Source organism: Alternaria conjuncta (assembly GCF_024043145.1).
Source record: "Alternaria conjuncta strain BMP 0040 chromosome Unknown scaffold_40, whole genome shotgun sequence".
NCBI lineage: Eukaryota > Fungi > Ascomycota > Dothideomycetes > Pleosporales > Pleosporaceae > Alternaria > Alternaria conjuncta.
Genome location: NW_026250129.1, coordinates 18,251 through 42,606, shown reverse-complemented (window position 1 = coordinate 42,606; position 24,356 = coordinate 18,251). Strand labels below are relative to the sequence as shown.

At 53.8% G+C, this 24,356-nt stretch overlaps 10 protein-coding genes across 10 annotated transcripts; 4 read left to right on the top strand and 6 right to left on the bottom strand.

Annotated features, from left to right (window-relative positions):
• Positions 1-175: 175 nt before the first annotated feature.
• J4E85_011656 (uncharacterized protein) lies at positions 176-1,570 on the bottom strand (the record flags this gene model as incomplete). Its single annotated transcript, XM_051475857.1, has 2 exons — positions 176-715; positions 773-1,570. 2 exons carry the CDS (start codon positions 1,568-1,570, stop codon positions 176-178), a joined length of 1,338 nt encoding a protein of 445 aa, XP_051320333.1.
• Positions 1,571-1,913: 343 nt separating this feature from the next.
• Positions 1,914-3,531, bottom strand: J4E85_011655 (uncharacterized protein; the record flags this gene model as incomplete). Its single annotated transcript, XM_051475856.1, has 3 exons — positions 1,914-2,705; positions 2,757-3,289; positions 3,342-3,531. 3 exons carry the CDS (start codon positions 3,529-3,531, stop codon positions 1,914-1,916), a joined length of 1,515 nt encoding a protein of 504 aa, XP_051320332.1.
• A 288-nt stretch (positions 3,532-3,819) lies between these two features.
• Positions 3,820-4,978, bottom strand: J4E85_011654 (uncharacterized protein; the record flags this gene model as incomplete). Its single annotated transcript, XM_051475855.1, has 5 exons — positions 3,820-4,485; positions 4,535-4,626; positions 4,681-4,749; positions 4,839-4,860; positions 4,913-4,978. The coding sequence occupies 5 exons, from the start codon at positions 4,976-4,978 to the stop codon at positions 3,820-3,822; spliced, it is 915 nt and encodes a 304-aa protein (XP_051320331.1).
• Positions 4,979-5,215: 237 nt separating this feature from the next.
• On the bottom strand, positions 5,216-6,868 carry J4E85_011653 (uncharacterized protein; the record flags this gene model as incomplete). The annotated part of the gene is made up of 3 exons (XM_051475854.1): positions 5,216-6,601; positions 6,693-6,754; positions 6,802-6,868. The coding sequence occupies 3 exons, from the start codon at positions 6,866-6,868 to the stop codon at positions 5,216-5,218; spliced, it is 1,515 nt and encodes a 504-aa protein (XP_051320330.1).
• Positions 6,869-7,795: 927 nt separating this feature from the next.
• Positions 7,796-9,765, top strand: J4E85_011652 (uncharacterized protein; the record flags this gene model as incomplete). Its single annotated transcript, XM_051475853.1, has 4 exons — positions 7,796-8,079; positions 8,134-8,258; positions 8,305-8,864; positions 8,914-9,765. 4 exons carry the CDS (start codon positions 7,796-7,798, stop codon positions 9,763-9,765), a joined length of 1,821 nt encoding a protein of 606 aa, XP_051320329.1.
• A 1,326-nt stretch (positions 9,766-11,091) lies between these two features.
• J4E85_011651 (uncharacterized protein) lies at positions 11,092-11,979 on the top strand (the record flags this gene model as incomplete). Its single annotated transcript, XM_051475852.1, has 1 exon — positions 11,092-11,979. One exon carries the CDS (start codon positions 11,092-11,094, stop codon positions 11,977-11,979), a length of 888 nt encoding a protein of 295 aa, XP_051320328.1.
• Positions 11,980-12,432: 453 nt separating this feature from the next.
• Positions 12,433-13,113, top strand: J4E85_011650 (uncharacterized protein; the record flags this gene model as incomplete). The annotated part of the gene is made up of 3 exons (XM_051475851.1): positions 12,433-12,504; positions 12,588-12,795; positions 12,929-13,113. 3 exons carry the CDS (start codon positions 12,433-12,435, stop codon positions 13,111-13,113), a joined length of 465 nt encoding a protein of 154 aa, XP_051320327.1.
• Positions 13,114-13,667: 554 nt separating this feature from the next.
• Positions 13,668-15,378, bottom strand: J4E85_011649 (uncharacterized protein; the record flags this gene model as incomplete). Its single annotated transcript, XM_051475850.1, has 3 exons — positions 13,668-13,685; positions 13,756-15,281; positions 15,351-15,378. 3 exons carry the CDS (start codon positions 15,376-15,378, stop codon positions 13,668-13,670), a joined length of 1,572 nt encoding a protein of 523 aa, XP_051320326.1.
• Positions 15,379-18,559: 3,181 nt separating this feature from the next.
• On the bottom strand, positions 18,560-19,548 carry J4E85_011648 (uncharacterized protein; the record flags this gene model as incomplete). Its single annotated transcript, XM_051475849.1, has 2 exons — positions 18,560-18,627; positions 18,816-19,548. 2 exons carry the CDS (start codon positions 19,546-19,548, stop codon positions 18,560-18,562), a joined length of 801 nt encoding a protein of 266 aa, XP_051320325.1.
• Positions 19,549-20,886: 1,338 nt separating this feature from the next.
• J4E85_011647 (uncharacterized protein) lies at positions 20,887-22,218 on the top strand (the record flags this gene model as incomplete). The annotated part of the gene is made up of 4 exons (XM_051475848.1): positions 20,887-21,195; positions 21,245-21,545; positions 21,596-21,850; positions 21,899-22,218. 4 exons carry the CDS (start codon positions 20,887-20,889, stop codon positions 22,216-22,218), a joined length of 1,185 nt encoding a protein of 394 aa, XP_051320324.1.
• Between the last annotated feature and the right edge of the window lie 2,138 nt (positions 22,219-24,356).

Below are 24,356 nucleotides of genomic sequence, written 5' to 3'. Positions count from 1 at the left end.
TCGAAAGGTTATGAGTTTGCTGTCGACAAACTCGCATCGCGTGGTACTGCGCTGTCCCGTCTTGGCCCCAGCAATCATGCTTGTATCCGCAAACTTCCACGCAAGCGAGAATCCTCATCGTCGCGCAGACGACGCGCAACAGCAATTTAGGTCGTGCTTGTCGAAAGCATCGCCACTAGATTTTGAAGTCCTCAGCACCCTCCTCGGTATCCGCTTTCTTCCAGAGCTTATCTCCCCCAGCAACTCCATTCTCATCAACACCCCAGGAGTCATTCTCGACTTGCTCCCACCAATTGATCAAAATAGCAGTCAACGGCGTTCCCCAGCCAGGTACAAAGGGATTACCTATGCCGCGACGATACAACACATCCTGACCCGGCTCATATGCTTTTACTTTGGTATCGTCACCTTGCAGAACATGACCGTTACTCCCGAGAGGAAATGGCAGCAGTAACGTGCCGCAATACGAGTAGAAGTCGTCGGGCTGAATGTATAGTCCTCCGCGATTGTCCAAAATGCTAGATCCATGTTGAGGCTTCCAATTCTCCTGGTCGCGTTCGGAAATGAGCTCGATGCCTGATGTGCGCCACGGAAAAAGTAGAAACAGATAACTCTCGGATGTCCCGTGTTGCGGCTCTTCGAGAGTAGCATCGGGGTGTCTGTTTTGCATCTCCGCTCCTACGCGATGGATGAAGTCTTCATCAGGCACGTCGAGCTGCGGTGCGATAGATTTGAATGGAGGTTTTTAAGCTCTTGAGAGGAACGTGCGTACGAACGGCGGGATCGCTGGGTACTTATTCAAGACCTCGGTAGAGATCAAAGGTTCTTCGTGCTTCCTCCTCTTCTTGCGCTGGCGTTCTTCGTCTTCTGTCTGGTCTTCATCCTCCTTCTTTTCCTCTCGCGCGCCAGATGCAGGCAGTCTCTTAGCAATCGCGTCAACCAATTTACCCCACACATCCAACACCTGATCCATCTCTTTCTCCGTACATAGCTCAACTCTCCACCCCTGCGTCGCAAGATTATCAGGTTCGCCAAACCCAGGGTTTTGCGCATCTATAACAAACTTCCCAGATTCGACGCAGTCCCAATAGAGTTGTAGAACTTCATCAAGATCAACCCACGGAAGCTTCATCTCATCGGGTTCATAGGGTGAGGTAAATGCGTCTTCCAAGTAGGTAACCTGCTGCGTTTCCAGATTGTAAACCAGCCCAGCTGGATCATACCCCGTGTTCTGGTATAAAACGATGAGATCAGCGTGGTCATCATCCCAATCCTCCCATGATTGGGTTCGCAAACCGTAACGACCGTGTGGGTTCACGATGCCAACGAGGACTGGGTTGAAAGCTAGATGATTACTAGCTTCGTTGGGTGCGACTAAATCGATGCCAGATAGAAATTCTGTCAGTTCATTGTCAAGGTCGAATTCGAAGCCTGGGGAAGCTGGATCTAGTGAGTGTACGGCGAACCAATTGCGCTGGATGATGGGTTGGTGTTCGGGTGGAAGGTGCGAGCGGGCATGGGCGACAATGCGATTGTGCAACTCGATGGACTTTGCTACGTCCCAACTCATGCTAGAAGTGGTGGCAGAAGCAATGGTAAGATGTTGTATCCAAAGTACCATTAATAAGTTGCAGTCGGATCACCGCAAGACGAGTCGAACACAAGAAATTGAAGGTTTCCAGGCAGAAGCTCGCGCGAGTGTCGAGGGAGCCGGGTAGCCGAAAAACGCACAGATGTCATGGCGCGTTGGGAAGCTGCTACTGCCTAACCCGGATCATCAAGACGAGAGGTCGCGAAAAGTAGATGGACTGGTATTCAAGAACAAACGCTGCAGAACATAACCGCAACAATGCCATCCCATCGTGACCATGCAATACCCCAATCCTAGCCCCAACAAATACCCCATCGACCCATCACTCCTCCATCTTCTCCCCACCCCCAACCACCCCCGCATTCCCCTCGCCCAAATGCTTCAACAACCAACTCCTCTTAAAATACGTATTCGGATGCACAATCGTATCCAAATCATTACTACTCCAGCTCCCCTCCTCCTTAACCTTCTTAATCTCCTTCTTGTGACTCCACTCAAACACTCTATTACACGCAACATGATACCTCTGTTTCCCCACATCCTCTTTAACCGTCTTGAGCACATCCCTATCATTGACACCAACGCGCTGCAACATCGTGAGCAGGTTTTCGGGCGTGAATGTACGATAAGGACAGCCGTGCGATTGACCAGCACCAGGCAGGGCCTCAGTGAGGAGTTTCTGGCAGGAATACGGTGTGTAGCCGCGGCCGCGACGGTTTGCATCGCCGCCCACGTCGCCGTAGGCGTGGCGGATGTTGTATTTGTATTCTTTTTGGAATTTCTCGTCGGTGATGAGCTTGAAGCTGCGGCGCCAGAAGACGAGGCATTCGTCGAGGCTGAGGCCGATGCCTTTGAGGAAGAGGGTGTATTGCAGACGGCCGAAGTGCTTGAGATGCGAGTCGTCGCGCAGTCTGTTGTGCAGGTTGCGCATGCAGAGGGGGAAGTGTTGGGAGAGTGTGTCGATGCTGTTTGCGGTGATGGTGGAGAGACCGTCGATGTTGGCGTCGGAGGTGGAGTAGGCGGCGTCGGGTGTTGTGAAGGATTGGGAGAGGTGGGCGAGGATGGGGGCGAGGCGGTCGTCTTCGTCGAGGCGGGGGAGGGCGCGGGCTGTCAGCTACATGTTTGTTAGTAATGCCTCCTGTGATGTGTATAGCGGAGTCCATACCTCTAGTGCCTCGTCCAGCTTCTTCGTAAACTCAGCAACCACTAGACTCATCTGCTCTCGTTGCGGAACATACGCCATTCCCCTCTTCAACAGCACCTTTCTTTGCGCAACGAGTTCAGGTACCCTCTCCCAATCAACCTTGAACCACTCCTGATCCTCCGTCTTCTTAATACCACTCGCCGCATGCAACTCGTCCCTCAGCTCCCGCTTTTCATCTTCCTTGACCTCTGTCCAATCCAGATTGAGGCTGTTGACAAATTGTTGCCGCTCCCGCAGATCATCGTCCTTGAACCGCAGCGTAAATAGCATAGTCTCCAGCCGCGAAAACCGCCGTCGCAGATCCTCTGTTGACGAAAACGCAAGGCGCAGTATGAAGTGTGAATAGTGGTCTCTCCGCCGCTCTTCCTGTAGTTTCTGACTTCTTGAGGAATCCGATCGCAATGGAAGGTACTTCTCCAGTATGCTCTTCATGTACTCGGCGGTCTCTTCGGGGCCTTTGTTGCGAAAACTGCAGGCTTCGAGTTCGGAGAGGACTGCGTCGCACGCTGTTAGCAATAGTAGGCAGTCATCATCAGAAGTGCATACCCTTCAGCCTGTTGATTGCCCATGTCTCAAACTCTTCCAGTGTAATCTCTGCGGTGGGTGGCAGCGTGTAGAAGTTCAGTCGGTGTTCATAGTTCTGCTGCTGGAACTCTGCTTTCTTGAATTGTTGCCTCTTGGGATCAATCTGCGCGCGTCGCTTGGGGTCAACTCGGGAGTAGTCGTGGCGGATCATGATGTTGAGGTTTTCTTGCCTTGTTCGGCGGCTTGAACGTCTCCACGGTTGATGGGGGTGTCAAAGTGGCAGGCGCGTTCGCGTGCACGCGTAAAGCACGCTAGCCACATGTAGCGCACGCGCTGTTCGCGTGTCTGATTGGGTCACCATTGCTTGCCATGTTCCCAGACCCAGCGGTTCAGAACGGCATGCGAGTCTTAGCATCGTTTCCCTGTATTCTATACGAACTCTATCTATGCCCTTGCAACCCTGCTTCTAGGTGAAGCCCTGCTCTCATCACATCATTGCTCAGCCCATGAGGTCACCCAGCGCGTTCACATAAGCCATCGGAACAGTCGTCGCACCCTCAGCCAGGAAATCCTCCTTTTTGCTAACACCAGTGAGCACGGCCAGAGTTCCGCCCAGCTTCCCGTCGATGCCAAATTGAATATCCGTGTTCAATCTATCGCCCACCATGCATGTCCTGCTTCGGTCGAACTTGAACTTGCCTTCTATCGCGTCCATCATGGCCTGACTCGGCTTGCCCAGCGACAATGGCGCCCTACCGATAGCTCTCTCCAGCGCGGCGCCTGATGCACCAGCACCAGGGAACAGAGAGTGCGCATTTGGCAGTGTGCTGTCGATGTTGGTCGCGAGATATACCGCGCCACGTTGTAGGTACTGGAACGCGATTGCCGTCTTCAAGTAGTTGGAGTGGAAGTCCAGACCACTCAGCACCACGCCGACATCTGGATCGAGCAGGCTGCCATTTGCAATAGCCTCGAAGTCCTCTGGCTGCCTGAACTCGCGCCGGTAGGCAGGGTCTGTACCACCAATGTATGGGACACCTTCAGCTTCAAGCTCCTGTTCTACGCCCGATTCTCCTAGCACGAATACTTTGTTCTTCGGCGCGGGGAGCTTGAGGATGCGAGCGATGTATACGGCGGCGCTGTAGGACGATCCGAAGACTTCTTCCTGATGTCGTGTCAGCCGGTGTTCATACTCTCGGCTCCTGCTTACTTACCACCTGGGCGGGGATACCAAGCTTTTCGAACTTCTTCTTGTAGTCTGCGCGCGACTTGGTGCTGTTGTTCGTGACAAAGACGAGTTGTTTGCCTGGGGTCAGTCAGTTGGAATGTCATAATGCTGCGTGCCAAGTGAGTGTCTTACCTTTACTCCTCAGCATCTCGAGAGTTTCTGGGACCCTCTCGTATAGGTGATCGCCGGACCAAAGGACGCCTATCCTTCGTCACAATCAGTAGATGGCCACAGGTACTATAGCGATCGCAGGCAAGAGACATGGTTGTATGAACAAGGCTGGCGCATACCATCGCAGTCGAAGAGGAAGACCTGAGCATCTCGTCAGTGAAGCGTCTGGCAACCGGAGATTCTAGGCGCATACATCAAACTTGTCCAGGAAATCGTCTATGGCGTTCTTGTCGCCAGACAGGAATTGAGGTTTTGCCATAATGCCGATTGTCTCGTTACAGTTCCCGCGTCAGTAAACACGGACGAAAGATGACACTGGTGGGGTGCTTGGCGTGGACCCTGAAATCCAGCGGAACGATACCGACGGATTCCGAAGTCCCCAAGGTACTCATCACACAACCCCTCATTGACCTGTTTTGTGTTTCACGCTTCAATTCGTTCATTCATGCTATGTTTTCTTGTGACACTATGTTCATTATAGCTTCGATCGATCGAGTCAGTCCACGATAATCTTCTTCTCAAGCTCCTCGAAGTTCTCAAAGAAGCTGTCGAAGAGGTTTACCGCGTGCTCAACATCATGCGCACCACCAGTCTCACGGATGCTGTGCATGCTGAGTTGAGGATTTCCCAGATCAAGAGTACGCGCGCCCATGGCCGCCGACAGCATAGGCCCGATGGTGCTTCCACACGAAGAGTCGTTACGAACAACGAAGAGCTGGAGCGGAACACCCTCCTTTCCTGACTTCGGGTTGCAAGAAGCCGCTTTGGCACGGCGGGCTGCTTCTTGGAGCAGAACGATACCTGGTGAGTTGGTGGCGTAACGCGCGTTGGCGTTGATCTTGATGACGGTTCCCTTGTTCATCTCAGGCCTGTGCTGAGCCTCGTACTTGGCTGGGTAGTTGGGGTGTACGGAGTGAGCCATATCGGCGGAGATCAAGAAAGAAGTGGCGAGGGTTTGCTCGTACGCGGTAGCAGTGTCTGCCTCGACCTTGTCGTACGATGCATCGGAGTTGCTCTCGGACGCTGGCAATACCGAGAGACGGCGAATGACAGCAGGTAACAGGTTGGAGTCTGCTCCCTGTGCTGTTTGGGAGCCAATCTCTTCGTGATCGAAGCATGCGATCAACCGGATAGTCGAATCCTTCTCCAGTGCCGACGAGTCGGAAAGACTCTTGACAAGACCCTCGACGCTGCAATACGTCATCATAAGATTATCCAGTCGTGGAGAGAAGATCAGCTCGTTGTTCAGACCGCCAATGACCGACTTCTGCGTATCGTACAGGACCATCTCGAAGTCTACGATGTCGCTCGGTTCAGCCCCGGCCTCCTCAGCGATGATATTGATTATGTACGGGTGGTGTCTCGCGGTCGGCGCAGCGAGGGGGCCTTCGGTCTCCGCGTCGTTGCCCTCCTCCTTGGACTCTTCGCCCTTGCCTTGACGGTTCAGCTCTGCAGCAACGAGACCAGCAATGGGGAACAGCTGGGTCTCCTTGTTGAACTGGAAGTTCTCCTGGCGATCCAGGTGGATAGCCAAAGTAGGTATTCGCAGGATTGGTCGCTCGACCTTGACCAGACGTTGCTCGATGTTGCCGTCCTTTGTGCGCACCATGGCGCGACCTGCGATGCTGAGGTCGCGGTCAAACCAGGTGTGCCACAGTCCACCACCATATGTCTCGCAGGCTACTTGGATGAAGCCGTCGCCCGTTCGCTTGGATACTGGTTTGATGCGCAAGCAGGGAGAGTCGGTGTGGGCGCCGATCATGGCAATGGGGTTGCCCGCCTTCCATTTGTTGCCGATGGCGAATGCGACGATGGAGGATGTGTTACGGGTGAGGTAGTATCTGCCTCCGGGATGCAGGGTGGGTGCCCATGAGTCGCGCTCCTGGTTATTGTTACTATCTGCCTCGACCACCGAATACATGGAAGGTATCATGATACCCCACTGTTGACACTTGGACTGCATAGTTGCGTACCTTGATCTGCTTGAAGCCCGCCTTCTCTAATCTTTCCTTTGCTGACTTGACAGCGTGAAATGCTATCTACAATCAGTGTCTACTCAGGTAACGACAGCACGCGACGTACGTGTGGGCGAGGCATTGACAAAAGAAAGGAAGTCCTCGGCAGCTTTGAGGGAGGGTTTGGTCGCCATGGTTCGTACACGCGATAGTATAAACTTGGGATGTGATACAACAAGGGGTGTTGTCGGTGCGAGGTGCAGTAGTGTAATGCGCAACTTGGATGATGGCAGCATCAAGGATTGGACACGACGTCTACAAGCTGGCCGCGGGCGGTGTGGGGTATCGATTGAGAGGCGATGGAGGGCACGTCGGAGGTTAGCGCTAGACTCCACTCGGCGGCCATGCGCGACGCTGATTGGATGAGAGGACCCCAGGGAACGCGTCGTGGTGGAAGGTACGAACATCAAAACATGCGGATATGGCAGCGACGACGTGACGGCTCTTGCCCTGGCGCATCGCAGCGGCCACCCTCACCTCGCCTGCTGCTCTGTTCAGACGACATCTTCAACATCATCTTCGCATTCACCATTACATAGCCTAGCTGGCCCAGGATTAGCCCATTACTATTGTCTCTCCTTACAGCGCCCGCCGTGTCTCTCGTTGCTCCCCCAGCACCCTGCGCCTGTCTAGCATACAAGCTCCGACCCGCAACCACAACAAGGTCACCGCCGCCCACCCCGCCCGTTGCGCGCCCACCGCCAACACCACGCCGACGATACCCACGTCTACCGTATTTCGATGCGCAACGGAATTGAATAAAAAAGCATACCTATTGACTGCACTATTGTGCGCCGCGACGACCTGTCATTGGTTAAGAGGAGGGCAAACGACTTAGGGGCTATCAATCATCACAATACCACGACTCCACGTCACCGCGCGACTCACCTCATTGTTCCCGCCTTCACTTTCGTTTCAGGCAGCCATTGTCCTGCCAGCTGCAGTATACCCGCCACTCGCGATCTTCGATTACCCTCACCCCGCCACGACTCTGTTACCTCACTTCGCACAGTGCACCGATCTACATAACAACAAACCCATAGCCAGGCGCATCCATCTCTATGGCGCGAGACGACACAGGGGAGACCGCTGCGGCGCATGCGCAGACCGAAGAGGGCGTCGCAACCCCGACACTGATATCGCCGCCCGAGTCAAAGACACCGCCTACCGCTTCGCACAAGCGCAACCAGATCTTCCCCTCCAACCCGCTCGATCGGGGCTCAGAGCCAATAGATGCCGCGGCGTTAACGAAAGCCCTTGGACACATCGAACAGGCTGGCCGAGTTAGGGAGCGGACACCAACAGCAAGCCCAAGCCGAAAGCGCCCGCGCATATATGGCGACAGGTGAGATTGCAACAGTCTAGTCGCACTGGATTCTCTGTACTGACGTCTCCCCAGATTTATCCCAAATCGCGCAGGCCAAGACCTCCAGGCAAGTTACAACCTGCTCCACGATGAAGCCTCACCAGCAACTCCGTCCAAAGCGAGGCGCACTCCGCATCACGAGCTGCACTTCCAGAAGAGTAAGCACTTTCAGTCCTCTGCTAAACAGTCACTAATCCGCCATAGCCGAAGAAGCCAACCGCACCTACTCCGCCGTACTCCGACAAGAGATGTTCGAGGGCTCCGTGCCCCAAGCCTTTCCTCAGAGTCTGTCCCCGACAGATAGTGCCAACATGCGAGGGGCAGGGCGCTCACACACACCTCCAGCTAGAACCACAGCCACATTACCGCCGCCTTCAGGAACCCCATCAACCCCGCACAAGAACCTGTTCTCCTACTCGGGCCAGCCAACTCCATCAAGGACGCCATCAAGTCGACATGGTATTCTCAACCTCAACGCTCGTTCAGATCTCTACAGCCTATCACCAATCAAGTACAGCAGTCAACGCATGCTTCTTAGTCCACAACGTCAAGCCCGCGCCGTCTCCAAGGTACCATACAAGGTCCTGGATGCACCGGATCTTGCAGACGATTTCTACCTCAACCTCGTGGACTGGGGCAGCCAAAATACCCTGGGAGTAGGACTTGGATCATGTGTTTACATGTGGAACTCGAGTAGCGGTCGCGTTACCAAGCTCTGTGAACTTGGCGATGATTCAGTTACAAGTGTCAACTGGATACAGCGCGTAAGTTCTGCCATCTAGATCATATGCCGCACGTACTAATCTCCAGCAGGGCTCTCACATTGCGGTCGGAACCAACCGAGGCCAAGTACAAATCTGGGATGCGCAGACTCAGCGCCGTCTTCGCACCATGACAGGGCACACAGCTAGGGTCGGCGCCCTTGCATGGAACGAACACATCCTCACCTCAGGGTCGCGAGACCGTACAATCTACCACCGAGACGTGCGTCAGCCAGAGCAATGGTTGCGCAAGCTTGTTGGCCATAAGCAAGAAGTCTGCGGCCTCAAGTGGAATCAGGAAGATCAACAACTCGCATCCGGAGGCAACGACAACAAGCTCATGGTCTGGGACAAGCTCAACGCCGAGCCTACCTTTAAGTGGAGTGAGCATCAAGCCGCTGTCAAGGCCATTGCTTGGAGCCCACATCAGCGTGGTCTTCTCGCTAGCGGCGGTGGTACAGCAGACCGAACTATCAAGTTCTGGAACACCCTCGTCAGCTCCAGCGGCCCGTCAGCTTCAGCACTCGCCTCCGCATCGGCGGCCGCGTCAGCTGCAACCACTGCCAACGTACCTCTTTCACCTACAGCACCAGCAAACCTCATCAACAGTCTCGACACTGGTAGCCAAGTGTGCAACCTAGCATGGTCAAAGAACAGCAACGAGATCGTATCCACGCACGGTTACAGTCAGAACCAGATCATTGTCTGGAAGTACCCCAGCATGCAGCAAGTCGTCTCGTTAACGGGCCACACCTACCGTGTACTCTACTTGGCCATGAGCCCGGATGGTCAGGTCATCGTCACTGGTGCTGGTGATGAGACGCTTCGCTTCTGGAATGCGTTCAAGAAGAAGGAGCGCACTGGAGGTCTTAGCAGCATGGATAGTTGGGGCGTCATTCGCTGAACTATTCCATCTGCTTTGCTCTTCTACTGATAGTGTACTATAGGACTGATGTCGAACCACGCCGAACCTCTTGTGAACCGGACCTCTGAATGGCTTTTATGCTACTTATCAGATGGGATACTAACGTGTCTGTGTAGTTCATCACAGCACGCTATTGTTGCGGTTCACTCTACGTTGTTCGCAGACACAGTCCACCTGCTTCCTTTCTTCGACGATTTCAGCGGCATTTGTACGGTTATGATCAATACTTCGGGTATTTCCTTATGAGCATGTGTGGAGTTCCGGGCGTTATGAGCGGCTCGATACCATGGGATCTTATTATGGGCGGCGTTGGTTCAGACAGCCAGGCACATGCTATAGTCTCGCGCTTGGGTGGTTTATCTGATATGGACCTGAAGGTCATTACTTCCTGGCCATTGTGAATGCCATATTCTTCTATCTAGGCACTCGGATGAGTAGTGCTTCTTTGCATTTGCTTCGGCGGATCTTGGCCTGAAGCTGGAGTTCAAGGTTTTAGGGATCAAAGCCCTTTGGGTACATGGCCGTCGATTGGCTTGGGCTGCACTTTTCATGATCACGACTGTACATTAGTAGTTCAAATATCACGGAAATCAAACGTGAAACATCAGAACAAGCTTTTCCTCATCCTGCAGTCTGCGTGAGGAAGTCGTGGTGTGAAGGAGGATAGGCAATAACTCCAACAAGTGTAGAGAGGAAACATGACCATCTGACGGGAACAGTATCTGCTAGCTGGACGAACTTCATGGTCAGCGAGGTAAATTTTAGTAGAAGTGCCGGTGCGTAAAATGGCATGCGGTTTCGCACACGATCGTCTAGGAGGGGTTCTATCCGAAGTGTCCCCGATCTGGTCTTCTATGATGCTTGAACTTCGCGACTGTAAGCAGACATGCGTAGATCGTTCTCTCAATTCTGAGATCCCTAATGTCTCCTTCTATTCGATAGATATCTAGGTAGTGAGGATCGAGTGGAAGTTCTAAGGTCACAATTATTGGGTAAATCTGGGGTAAAGCAAAGACCGCGGCAAGTAATGCCCGACTAGGCACTCCGCGGGTACCAATGCTTAACAGCAAGTGCTGCAATTAGCCGGCAGATGACCCGAATATCGGTGTTTCCGCCGCTGAGGCTATCCAGCAGTTGCCGACAGCCCCACCATAAGAGAAGACATCGGAATATCGGAAATGGAACCGGAACGACGAGGGGAAGTTGCATCATCGCTCATATCACGCCTCTCTTCCTTCTCTTCTACCTTCTACTTGAAACAATCATACCAAATCTACCCTTGGAAACATCTACACAACCATCACCATGGCACCCGACCTCTCCCAAAACAAAGCCGTCAAGCTCGTCGCCCACGCCGCCGCAAACAAATACGCCATCTGCGCAACATGCTGCTACAACGTTGAAGGCATCCTCGCCTCAGTCCGCGCAGCAGAAGCAAAGCGCGCACCACTAATCATCCAACTCTTCCCCTGGGCCATCAACTACGCCGACGGCATCCTCCTGCACGCCGCCCGCGAAGCCGCCGACAACGCCAGCGTCCCCGTCGCCCTGCACATGGACCACGCGCAAACACCAGAAATCGTGAAGAAAGCAGCGAACTTCAAGAACGGCTTCGACGGCATCATGGTCGACATGAGCCATTTTGACGATAACCTGGAAAAGACGGCGGAGTTGGTCAAGTACTGCAACGAGCGCGGTATCATCACAGAAGCCGAACCAGGCCGTATCGACGGCGGCGAAGACGGTGTCGGCGACCTGAGTGAAATGGGTCTAGAAGCCATTCTCACCACCCCAGAACAAGCAGAAGAATTCGTCGCAACAGGCATCAACTGGCTAGCCCCCGCCTTCGGAAACGTACACGGCAAATACGGTCCTAAAGGTCCTCAACTCGATTACCCCCGTTTGCGCAATGTACACAGCAAAGTTGGGGACCGCGTTGCTCTCGTGCTGCACGGCGCGGGTAAAGAGTGGTTTCAGGAGAAGCTGCTCAAAGAGTGCATTGAGTGTGGTGTTGCGAAGGTCAATATTAATGATGCGTTTAATAATGATTTCATCGATGTTATGAAGGAGCAGGCGGGCCTCACACCGATTACGGGGTTGATTGAGAAGGCGACGGATGCGATGCAGAAGAGTATTGAGAGTTATATTGAGTGGATGGGTGGGGCGGGCATGGCGGATAGGATTGCGTTGTAGATGATGTAGGTTTGAATGTATATACAGGATGTACACGTGTTGGCGCGGATGTATCAGTAATAGAAGTGTAGAGTTGTTGAGAATGATTTTGACAGCGTGGGAATTGCAACTATTTCCCCATACCGAGTTTGTGTGTAATGGATCAACGATCCGACGAAACAAAGTTTTCGGCCGAAAGAATGTCTATATTTCGCGACGATCCGACCTTGATCGTGGCTAGTCTTGCGAAGGACGTCAGTGAATGTCAGCGCTTTCCTGTGATTACTGATCGTAGTACTAGCATCTCGCGTCAATGCGCGCCTCAGGCTACTCAACAAACCTACAGACACGACTAAACATCAAGAGAAATCTGGAACGCATAAGAGTCTCACTGTTTCCGCGCATCAACAACTAGCAATCCGCTGAGTCCCACAAAGAACAAACTTGTCATTGGGAAACCTCACACAACCCACCATGGCAGCAAACTACTCCCTCCACGCCATCCCCGTATACTGGATCATGGCTCTCTACCCACATATGTACTCTGTAAGTTTACCAATTTGCCCCTTCCCCTTTCCCCCATCTTCCGCAACTCCATCCTCTTAACCCCACACTAACACCCCCCTCAGCAAGGACTCTTCAAAGCCGCCACAAACGGCCAACGCAACAACAACAACCCGCGCGGCGCCTCAACACTAGAACACTACCGCAAATGCACCCCAGAAGCCGTTTATACGAAAGCCGAACGTGCGGAAGCTTGTCATCAGAATAGTATGGAGAACGCGCCGTTTTTCATTGGGGCGGTGTTGGCGGGGAATGCGGTGGGTTTAGACACCAGTAAGTCTTTCTTCCTTAAGCTATGATTGAGTCGTTGGTGAGGCTTTGTCATTGATGAGCTTGGGAGGGATGGATGGACGTTTGTGTACGATTGGGCGAATGCTGAATATATGCTGACGATGAAACTAAACAGCAACGATGAACACCATGGTAGCGTCGTATATCGGTCTACGCGTCATCTACAGTTTCCTGTATGTGAAGGTTGAGAAGAACAAGACGAGCTACCTGAGGAGTGGGACGTGGGCAGCTAGTGTGGCGGTATTGATGACGATGTTTGTCAAGGCGGGGAACAAGATGAACAGGAGTCTTGGGATGTAGTGCGGGTTCCAGTTCGCATACATGGTTTACTAAAAGCGGGGATAAAGGAAAAAAAAGGACTCAGAGACCAATTCCGGGAGAGGTCTGGAGAGATCAAACGATTGCAATTTTGGTAAAAGAATGGAACCCGTCGCTAAAATCAATGAAAGAATGTCGTAAAGAATGACAACACATCTACCACCTCTGACACACACGCTCTTCACCTCCAAAGTCCTTCTCACCAACCGCCTACTTCAATGGCTCACTGCGGCCAAGCACACAGCCCTCCACAGTCCGACCCACCATTCAACGGATCACAATCGTCCCTCGGATCATCAACACAGATCTGGCCTGGGATATCACACTCAAAGCCCGCAAAACCACCACACAGCTTCTCGCTGACACATATACCCAGCATATCGCAAGCAGGACCGCAGGAGCCAGGCGTGAAAGGGTCAGTGATGCAAGTCTGGCCTGCGGGGCACTCTTGAAGAGGACTTGCGCGGCCGCCGCCACAGATCTGGTTGGTGGGGGTAGCTTGGCGAGGATTGACGGGGGTTGGAAGGGGTATGATGCTAGTTGAGAATGTTGTGCTGGCGTCTGGTAGGCAGACCTGTTGTATTGTTAGATTGGTTCAGACTTTGTAGTAAGAAATTGGCTTACCTGGGGTACGGGCTTCTCTCCACCACAAAGCTCATAGCATCTTTGCGCAGAAGCATTCAGGCATTCACATAGCTCAGGCTGTGTCGAGATGCAGTTGACCAGAGGGCATTCGCACTCTGGAGGAGGAGGGGGAGGAGGAATGGACGCAGGAGCAGGCTCTGGCTCTGCTACACGAGCCTCGATGGGGATTGGAGGGCAGGTCGATGGAGGTGGTGCGGGCTTGCCACACTTTGCGGCGCACCTCACTTCCGCATTGTAGAAGCACCAGCAAGACTGGGGCCATTGTGCGATGCAAACTACGGGCTCGCATTCGCATGTCTCTTCTTGTGGCTCCGGTACGGGTTCCGGGACCGGCTCTGGTTCTGCTTTGCGAGCTTCGATGGGGCGAGGAGGGCAGGTGTCGACAGGCACGGGGTTACCACACTTCGCGGCACATGCTGCCGCGGCATCGTAGGCGCACCAACAAGATTCGGGCCAGGATTGAATGCAGAAGACGGGCTCACAAGTGCAAACCTCGGCCTCAGGCTCTGGCTTTGCTTCTGGCACGGGCTCTGGCTTTGCTTCGCGAGCTTCGATGGGGCGAGGAGGGCAGAAGTCAGGCGGCGCGGGACCACCACATTTCTGGGCACACGCTACCGCTGCGTCGTAGGCGCACCGACAAGACTCGGGTCCAAGGCAGAAGGCGGGCTCACAAGTGCAAGTGTCAGACTGTGCCTCGGGTGCTGGTTCCGGCACGGGCTCTGGTGCACGGGGTACGATATCGATGCTGCAGTCCTCGTAAATCGGCTCTGGACCACCGCATTCCTCGAAGCATTTTCTCGCGTTGTCGTTGCGACAGTAGCAGCCCTTAGGGAAAGCTAGAGTGCAATCGGCTTCTGGGCACCAGATGCAGACTTGATCTTGTGGCTCTGGTACTGGTTCCGGTACGGGCTCTGCGGCACGAGGTGTGAGATCGACGCCACAGTCCTGGTAGATTGGCTCCTCGCCGCCACACTTCTCGAAGCAGGCTTTCTCCCCGGCATTGCGGCAAAGACAACTCTCAGGCCAGGATTGGATGCATACATATCCCTCGCATACACAGATAGGCTCTGGCAATAATGGCGTTGGCGTTGGTGCGGGTGGGGGGCTTATGATGTCGACAGTGCAGTCGTCGTAGGTTGGCTCTTCACCACCGCACTTCTCGAAACACGCTTTCTTCGCGTCATTGCGACAGTAGCAGCCCTCAGGGAAAGAAAGAATGCAGATAACATCTTCGCAGACACAAGTTTCATCCTGGGGTGCTGGGACTGGCGCAGGTACAGGCTCTGGAACGGGCTCCGGCTCCGGGGCGCGAGCTTTGACGGTGTCAATTGGGATACTGCAGTCCTGGTATGTCGGCTCCTCGCCACCGCACTTCTCGAAGCACGCCTTCTTCGCATCGTTTTGGCAGTAGCAACCTTCAGGGAATGACAGGATGCAGAAGACTTCCTCGCATACGCATTCGGTGGGTGTGGGCTCCGGCGCGCTAACAGTCGTGGACGTCGGTACTGGCAACCTAGGGCAGTGCTAAATTTGTAATGAGCATTGTAATGTCCTTGGGTGAGATCCTAGCTTACCAGAATACGGGGCTCGTATTCGGGGCATCTCGCCTTACAATCGTACTCGCGCTGGTTGAGGCACACGCATGCTTCCTGTGACAATTTTCGTTAACAATTGGCATCATCTGGTTCAACAGAAGGTCGCATACCAATGCAGTATCGCCGGAGCAGTTAGGTGGTGGGCATGACGCTACACAGCTGTCTGGCGGTGACTCCAGCGCACGCCCAAGGGCGCTGCCGAAAAGAGGAAGAAGAAAGAAGAGGAGCTTCATTGTCAACAAGACGAAGACGAAGCAATAAAAATGCAGTGGTACCAGACGATGCCTTCGAGGTTGAACGTTCAGAAGGTAGAGATCGGACCGGATATATATTCGGAAAGCACGTTGGACGCCCTGAAAGCATACTTGGTCTCACCTACCAGCGTAGTCATCTTACACTCATCGCCAAGGAAGCCTATAAGACATGTCAGAGTCGCAGAGTGGCCTCAGGAGACCAGACGACGCCTTCCGAAGCCACCAAACTTTGTGTTCTGGCGAACACGAGTTCACAGCTGCCATCCAAGCTCTTGGCGGTTCGTCCTAGGCATGCGCGTTCCGCTATGTGATGATGCTGCATTTTTCGTATAAGGAAGTACCCTCCAGCCACTACCTAAGACAACACCAACAGTGTCGTCAGACGGGGCGACGTTTTATTTCGGTCAAAAGTCCGGTAATTGCGCAATCATGTTTGGATGTTTAAGCTCATGCTAGGAGCAAGCGCGAAACCGTGACGTGAGACCAAAATTAGCACTAGTTAACTTTCCGCATACCCGCGCAACATGAATAATGTTATCGATTGCGGGGTGCAGATCATGATAGAAGAGGCCTTCGGATCCAGGCACCGTCGCACGTTGCAATTGGAGTCAGCTCTCATTTGCTTCCTGTCGGGTGGGACGGCATATTGATTGAACGGAGGCTTTTGCGGCTGAAATACGACAACTCTGTATGAGTATATTAGGTACTGTATATGCGTGCCGGGTATTCAGTCGAGGGTTCCCGGGGTTCCATCCCTCAGCCGGGACGTCGTACGCCTTTCCATTCGTCTTGCCTGTCGCAGGGTGATCTCACGTGGTGTGGCCGCGAAGCACATGGCCATTGGCCAAGCTATGCTGATGGTGAGGTATGTCGCAGCAGAGGACGAATTGGGTCTGCTGTCCTCCAAGCTCGACGATGAGAGGTCCGCGCGTGAACAAATCTGGCAAAAGTGACGGACGGATGCGAGAGAACGCGGGTGATTTGAGCTCAGGGATGACTTACGCGGGCCGCTGACGCCAAGGCGCTAGGCCGTCGTTCTTGCCATGAGCCTGGTTATATTTCCGTACTACGTCAGACGACGCTCATCTTCACACGCATTGGTCGTACTACTACGCAGTACAGCAACAACATGCGAAGCTGAGGATCTCGTGTAAGAAGGACCAGTCAATACAACCCCTACTGAGCTTTCACTAGGCGGAGCTTCAGTAACTGTAAGGAGTGACTTATCGATTGAGTAGGGTGCGTAAGTTGTCTAAGGCTATGCCAAGTCGTTCTCAAGCGAGCCACTCGCTGACGTGTAATTATGTCCATGACCAATGCAAGCTCAGATGCAACGCCGGTGTGCTTCCCAGGGGTATAGGCCTTCAATGCAACCAAGAACCATTATATGAAACCGTAACTCATTAATAGCGAAATCACCTATTTCTGTCAACGTCTTCAGGCGGAGACCGTCGCTGGAGGCCAGTCGTCGTTCGGACTGCGTCGACGCCGCGCCAGACTACAGTAGAAACGGAAGAGGCTAGCTCTCGCAGAGAGGGACCCGCTTCGGAACCTCGCGGGATCTCTCCAGAGGTGCGCCGAGAGTTGTCCCCCGACCAGCCGGCTTCAACATCGTCATCATGCGGAGACGGATCAGCGGGCCCAGATCTGGACATGGGTACAGGTCGCGACGCGGAAGGTGACATGTTGCGAGTCTCAGCAGCTTCGGTCTGTACGTCTTCTTCGCTGATAGATAGTCGGGGCGAGCGCGTTGGTGATGCTGACTGTAGCCGATCGTGCCAGCTTCGACTCAAGGAACGTACAACATCGCCTTTGCAGATGGGGCAAGTCCTCCGGCGCGTGACAAGCCAAGGTGTTCTACTCACGTCAGATCGGTTATGTCGATAGGATGGAAGAAAAACTTACATGCAGTCCGCGTGGAACTCATGGCCACACGGTAAGCTCATGACCTGACTGACACCGTCGACGTACTCTTCCAAACAAACAACGCATTCTCGTTGACGGCCTCCATAGCGTCGTCTCCACGCCGCCAGCCCAGATTCTCGCTTTTCTTCTTCGCGGTCACGAGATGCATGCTGCACCAATGTCGACGTGGCGGGAGTCTCTGACACGGTAGTCGAGCGCGATCGAGATTCGGGAGATCTAGAACGTGTCGCAGAATGCTGAAGTAAGGGAGTAGTAGGTGAAGCAGCGCTAGATGTTGCCGCAGACGAAGAATCGCTTATTGTCTGATAGGTCCTGACAGGCAAACGCTCAACAACGGATTTGGGTGCCCTCCAACGGCGGCGTCGTATACGAGATCTAAGAAGAAGAAGGGCGTACACGACTGTCAGAGTGACCAATGGGCTGACGACGAGTACGAGTAGAGTGTCGAAGAAAGGACTACTTGAAACATTCGTGGGCGTAAGCGTGACCCACAGGCCTTGGTGAGCACTAGTCGCAGACGAGGATGTTTTGATAGACGCGGAGTGGACATCGATGATCGAGGTAATGCTCCTAGTGCGCGCACGACTAGATGACGCTGAAGACGCAGTGCTGTGTTTAGAGCCAGACCACCAGCTCCAAGGGCTCTTCACACCGGGTTTTGCCTTGGCCGGAGTATACTCACCACTGCCAGGCAAGGCATTGCTACCTGCTTTGGTACTCACTGGAGTTGCGTTAGCTGTTTTTGTGGATGCACTTGTAGTTGCAGTGAGTGGCAAAAGGTCAGGATCGCGCCAGTCGTGTTCGCCGATGACGAAACCGTCAGCGAGTTTGGTGGGGCTTGCCGTGGGCACTGGCGATTTTGTCTTGATAGGGTTTTGGTCATCTTCCCAATCACTGACCTCGACCCATTCCAGGTCACCGCTATTGGGAAGTCGTCGGCTGCCAGCCTTGGGAGACTTGTTGCTTAAACCATGACCGAAGAATGCAGAGAGAAATGAGTGCCAAAAGCTAGGGCGCTGTCCCTCCGCAGTCTTCTTTTTGGATGGCAGCGAGTGTTGCTTCCCGTGAGCCGAAGTCTGTGCAGCTTGTGGTGCTTCTGAAAGAGTCGCATGACTTTCAGTGTCCTTGACGCTGGCATGAGAGGCTGCAGAATCTGAAAGCATGCCGTCTCCTGGGTAGAGTGAAGACAAGAGATGCGCGGTTGTGTGCGAAGTAAACAGGGACGGAATCGTGATATTAGAGGTGTCACCTTTGGCGTACATACGAACGAGGGCGCCGCCACGCACGTCGTCACCAACAATGACGGCCACTCCTCCACGCGATTGTGCCCATTGAACTTTGGCCAGGAAACCACAACCCCCTCGCTTGAGGAGTACAACCTTGCCAGCAATTTCAGCACTCTCTTGTAGTGATTGTATATCGGCGTGTTTGCTTCGTGGCAGGATGTGCGTGCTGGAAAGCCCTGGTTGCAGGTGATCGTCCGTTCCATCGTCCGCAACGGCGTCCTTGGTGTCGTCTTCGCCAAGGCCAGTCACGCCCTCTTTCGAAGGCAAATTCCTGTCCAGCGTGGTGTCCTTTGCTTTTCCTTTGGAATGGCCCGGTGGCCGTGAAGCCCGCATGAGGTCATCGTTGCCATCTTCCCAGCCCGGAACGTCGCTGCAACCCAGCTCGCCGCCGGCGCCCATGGAGTCATCTCCGAACCCGCTACCGATCCATAGAGAGCCGCTCAAGCCTCCTTTGGGTAAAGCGGGACCGAAGGCAGCGGGTCGGGCGAGGAAGAAGGTCGAATTATCGTCGGTCAAACTGATAATCGCGGACGGCGGGAACAACGAGCTGGGGAATGGTGAAGAGAACATGGCTTTGAAACTGCCTCGGCTCGACGCAACTGAGATGCGTTCCTGTTCTTCATTCTGCGATGTTCCCACGACCATGTATAGAAGGAGCGTGACGGCGACCAGGCTCGTAGACAGCGAAAGCAGTAGGCGGAGTGGGCGCATGCTTGCGGAAGCAGCCGGGCGGCGACAGGTGGAGGTGAGGAAGGGAAGAACAGCAAGTAGTGCTGAATTTCTAGGAGTGTAGAGGCATCGACTGAGATCAGGAGACAGACGGGATGTGGTCCTGTCTAGGGTCACGCGGGCGAGTGAAGGGCAGGAAGCGATGGATGATGCGGCAATAAACGGACGTCAAGGTCGTCACTACTCGGGTGGCGCGAGACAACGAACGGCGCACATGTGCAGGAAGAGCTGGCGCAGCGATTACAGCACGGGAAACGCGTTGGAGGCAGGCGATAAGGAAGCGCGTGCTCCAGAGTGAAAGGCTGGTGGGCGCCCGATGATGTCGTGATGCGAGACCCTGCAATCGGGGCACGGGCACCACGGCCAGCTGCGCGTGCGCGCGATGAGCGCCAAGCATGCCATTCCCCGCACTCGACCATGCTAGAAACGTCAGAAACACCAAAAACTACGTCTGCCTTGTCGTAATGGTTCGTGGTTTCATCTTATCTTTCGTGATGGAGTGCCTTATGATTAGCAACGCGTTGTCTGGGCCTGCGTACCGCCTCCTTTCGCTTTCGTCCAGAGCGTGGCGACAGGAATCGACCAGTTTGCAAATATTCTGTAGCTCTCAAAACTTATCGACTGGATTTTCATGATGAGAAGGTTCAAGCGGGAAATCTCATGGTAGAAGCTCAAGCTTTGCGCAAAAAGACGCCCTCACCCTTTCCCAAAGTTACACACGGCCGTCACCCACCTGACCTTGGCAGGCATGCTCACCTCGTCACATCTGCAATGGCGAGAGTGGAGGTGAACCAGACATGGATGAACAGTGGAAAAAGGAAGACTGCCCAAAGCGATGGCAATTTCGATGTCTCCCAGGTAATATTGCTGGAGATGTCGCGGTCACCTAGACTCTGATCATGGGCCGCTCCTTCCTCGTCAATCATCTGGGTCTGCTCGCGGCTTCTGCTTTACGACGAGATCTGTTTCGATCGGAAAGCACTCCGTCAACATCACCTTCACGACTGCCTGCGCTCTCCCCTCGCCCTTCGTGTCGTCACGCTGCTCCCATCTCCTCCCTCTTTCGACTTCCCGCCTATACACCTCTCATACCCTCAACTCCTCTTATACCCAACCCTACTACCAGCTTCCATACCTCTCAGCAGCCCTTGTCCTACTCATATCATTCCTAAGTCTCATCTGCTTGGCTACCAACCTCAGCTCACGAGCCTATCACCTACGACCTACTTTTACGCACTCGCACATGTATGAAACCCGTTTGTGGCATCCATCAGTCCTCAACTGACACTGGTATCCTCTAGCTGCCCCCTCGGAAGCGTCATGGTTCTGCCAGGCATGAAGTCGAGATACACCGAGGACCCCAATCGACCGGGCGAGCCACGCCTCGCTAGTTTCGGGTGGCTACCCAACAGAGCTCGCCATCTCTTCATCTCTTTCGCGGGTGAATATGTCGGCACCTTCCTCTTCCTCTTCTTCGCCTTCGCTGCTACACAGGTCGCCAACAACCTCCGCGGTACCAGACCTATGGACATTGGGTCACTGCTGTACATCTCGTTGGCATTTGGCTTCTCGCTGGCAGTCACGGTTTGGGTCTTCTTTCGTATCAGTGGCGGCCTCTTCAACCCTGCTGTATGTGCACGCGAGTCCTTGACAAAATTTGACATGCTGATGAGGCTAGGTCACGGTTGCCATGGGTATCATCGGAGCACTCGGATGGATGAAGGCCCTACTGCTAATCATTGCGCAACTTCTTGGAGCCATCACTGCCGCTGCAATCGTATCTGGTCTCTTCCCAGGGCCACTGTCCGTGAACACGACCCTCAGCAAGGAAACCTCAGTAACGCGAGGCCTTTTCATCGAGATGTTCTTGACATTCATGTTGCTGTTGACCATCTTTATGTTGGCGGCAGAGAAGCACAAGGCGACGTTTGTTGCGCCAATCGGTATCGGTCTTGCTCTCTTCATCGCGGAGCTGGCCGGTTTGTAGCAACTCCGAGGCATCCAAAAACGTTAATACTGACAGACACAGGTGTCTACTTCACTGGAGGCTCACTGAACCCAGCTCGCTCATTCGGACCTGCTGTTGTGACTGGCGTATGGCCTGGACATCACTGGATTTACTGGATTGGACCTCTCTTCGGCGCTATCCTAGCATGCATCTTCTACCGTCTGATGAAGATGCTCGAATACGAGACCGCCAATCCCGGCGCAGACCACGATGGCCGCGAAGTTTACCACGAGCATGGAGCTGGTCGAAGCTCTACCCATTACGAAGCCACATCTGGTATGTTCTCATGCATCCTATAGTGGCCCACTACTGACTTCTCTGCAGCTCGACAGGCGACCGACGGAACAGACGAGTATGACTTTGCGAAGCAGCTGCGATCCGGCACCAGACAGCCTACCATGACCCAGCGTCAGGCAATGCCATCCTTCGGCACCCTCTCTACCTCCACAGGCCACACTGAAAAGCCAACGGCACCGCTGCCGGTACATATGCAGACGTTGGATGGCCACCGATCCGACACGGTCAACCATCCCGAAGATCGGCCTCGCGCCCACCACAACCGCGGCTCGTCGTCGTACGAGATGACATCCGACTCGAGCTACCGCAATGGACCGAGTGTGGAGTCGGGCAGCTCGGAGTCATAGACCGGCTCGTCGACTAGCTCGAGCTCAGGGTCGCGCCGTTCGCCGAGCGCATAGGATGACAAGCAGCCGAAGAGTATATTCGGTAGCGCCTTGTACTGGCCATGCTGTTTCCTACCACATTTCATACTCCAGGTGTGTTTCTGTCCACATACGTGAGAAGCTGTAATTGGGTGTCGCTGCGTTGCGGGCTTGATGGAAGGGACTGGGCATGGTGATGGTTCGCTACCTAGGGGATCTCTTCTATTTCTTTACAGAATGACACAAGAATTGACATCACTGAGTACGCATTGCAGCGAGCTGTGAGTTTTCATTAGTGTGAGTGGCTTACACCGATTGCGAGTGGACGCCCATCTTTGAGCTTGCTCTGGCTCGGATCCGGGCGCTCATATTGAGCCCACTTTCGCTCGGATCCGAAAGCAGTATTCGACAGTTCCTGACAAACTGCCTTATTTAGACTGCGTAGACGTCTATCTTTAACCTTGTTTTAGCCCGGATCCGAAGGTGTTTGCTTTGGCTCGGATCCGAAAGCCGGAATCAACGACTCTCGACAAACTGCCTCATTTTGACTGCGTAGACGTCTTCATCTCAACTTGCTTTGGCTCGGATCCGAATCACACGCAGAATGTAAGCCTTGGCTTCATGGTACCGTAACCACCGTTTTCGGATCCGAGACTAGTAATCGACGGCTTTCGACGAATCGCCTTATGTAGACTGAGTGGACGCCTATCTTTAAGATTGCTTTGGCTCGGATCCGAAGCCAACAATCGATGGCTATAGACAAACTGCCTGATTGGGACTGCGTAAACGTACATATGCCTGCATTGTCTTAGATCCGAAGTCATGGCAAAGGGATTACTACCGCAAACCGCAAGGGTGACTCGGATCCGAAATCAGCATTCGATGGCTGTAGACAAATTGCCTCCTTTGGACTGCGCTAACATCGATAGGCTTGCGTTCTCTCGGATCCGAAGTCATGGCTAAGGGATTACAACTGCGAGGGTGACTCGGATCCGAAATCTACAATCGATGGCTTTCGACTATTACCCCATTCGCACTGCGCCGACCAACGAACACATCCTTTCGGTTACCGTTCCCAAACCGAGAACATCGAGCCAGTCACATTTTGGACATTGGTCTCGGATCCGAAGCCAACAATCGACGGCTCTTGATAGATTGCCTCGAGTGGCCCATCCTTAGACTTGCTTTGGCTCGGATCCGAAAGCTGGATTCAACGGCTCTCGATAAACTGCCTCGGACTGCGCCAGCCAACGAACGAATCCTTTCGGAGCCGAAACATGAGCTCAATCAAGCTTCGCTAAGCCACAACGTAGACCGCGAGCGCTCTTGATGTCTGTTTGACGGGAGACATGGCCTCTGCTATGTAGAGGCGGATGGTATCACCAGGTTCACCAGGTACCCACGGCCGGTCGACCTGTGTACATCAAGAAGCTACCGTCGCGCTTTCCAAGGGTACATAGCGGCGCAAGGCCCCTCTCCTGATGGCTTCCACCGGAATCACAATTGCACGGGTATGTCGCAAGTGTTTTACGCCCCTCTTCCCATGGAGTATTGGTGGAGGGGTAATTGACAAAGCGTTACTCTTTCGCCGACTGAGGAGAGTTGATAGAAGATGGTCTACTTCTCCACTCGCAGTAATTGCGGCGATGGTGTCGTTGAGTACCTCGCGCTGAACGCAGGTCCTCAAGAGCTCATCCTCTCACCCACATCACGTATCCGGTACTCACATGTCATGCGCAACATGGAAAACTTGATTGTATTGCTATCCATTTTAGTATACACAGCCCTTTCCACCGGGTATGAGGTTGCGCCGTTGCGCGCCTCGATCGCTGAGGCCGTGTTCGTTGCGCCGCAAAGGCTGTCGTGATTGCGTCGCGAAGGCCGTCGTCGTTGCGTCGCGTGCGGGGTGCGCGGTATGTGTAGGACACCGACCAGTTTATTGAATCAGAGATGCCGTCAAAGCGTCCGTTATGTAACAAGGTGTGTGTGCCGGACGCGGAAGTCATGCAACCACATCCAAATCTACCAATGAACCACTTAAGCCCCCGAAAGGAAGAGTTCAAAGGCGGATGAGGAGAGCTGCTCAGCTGATACACGCTAGGCTTTCATCATCTGGCGGG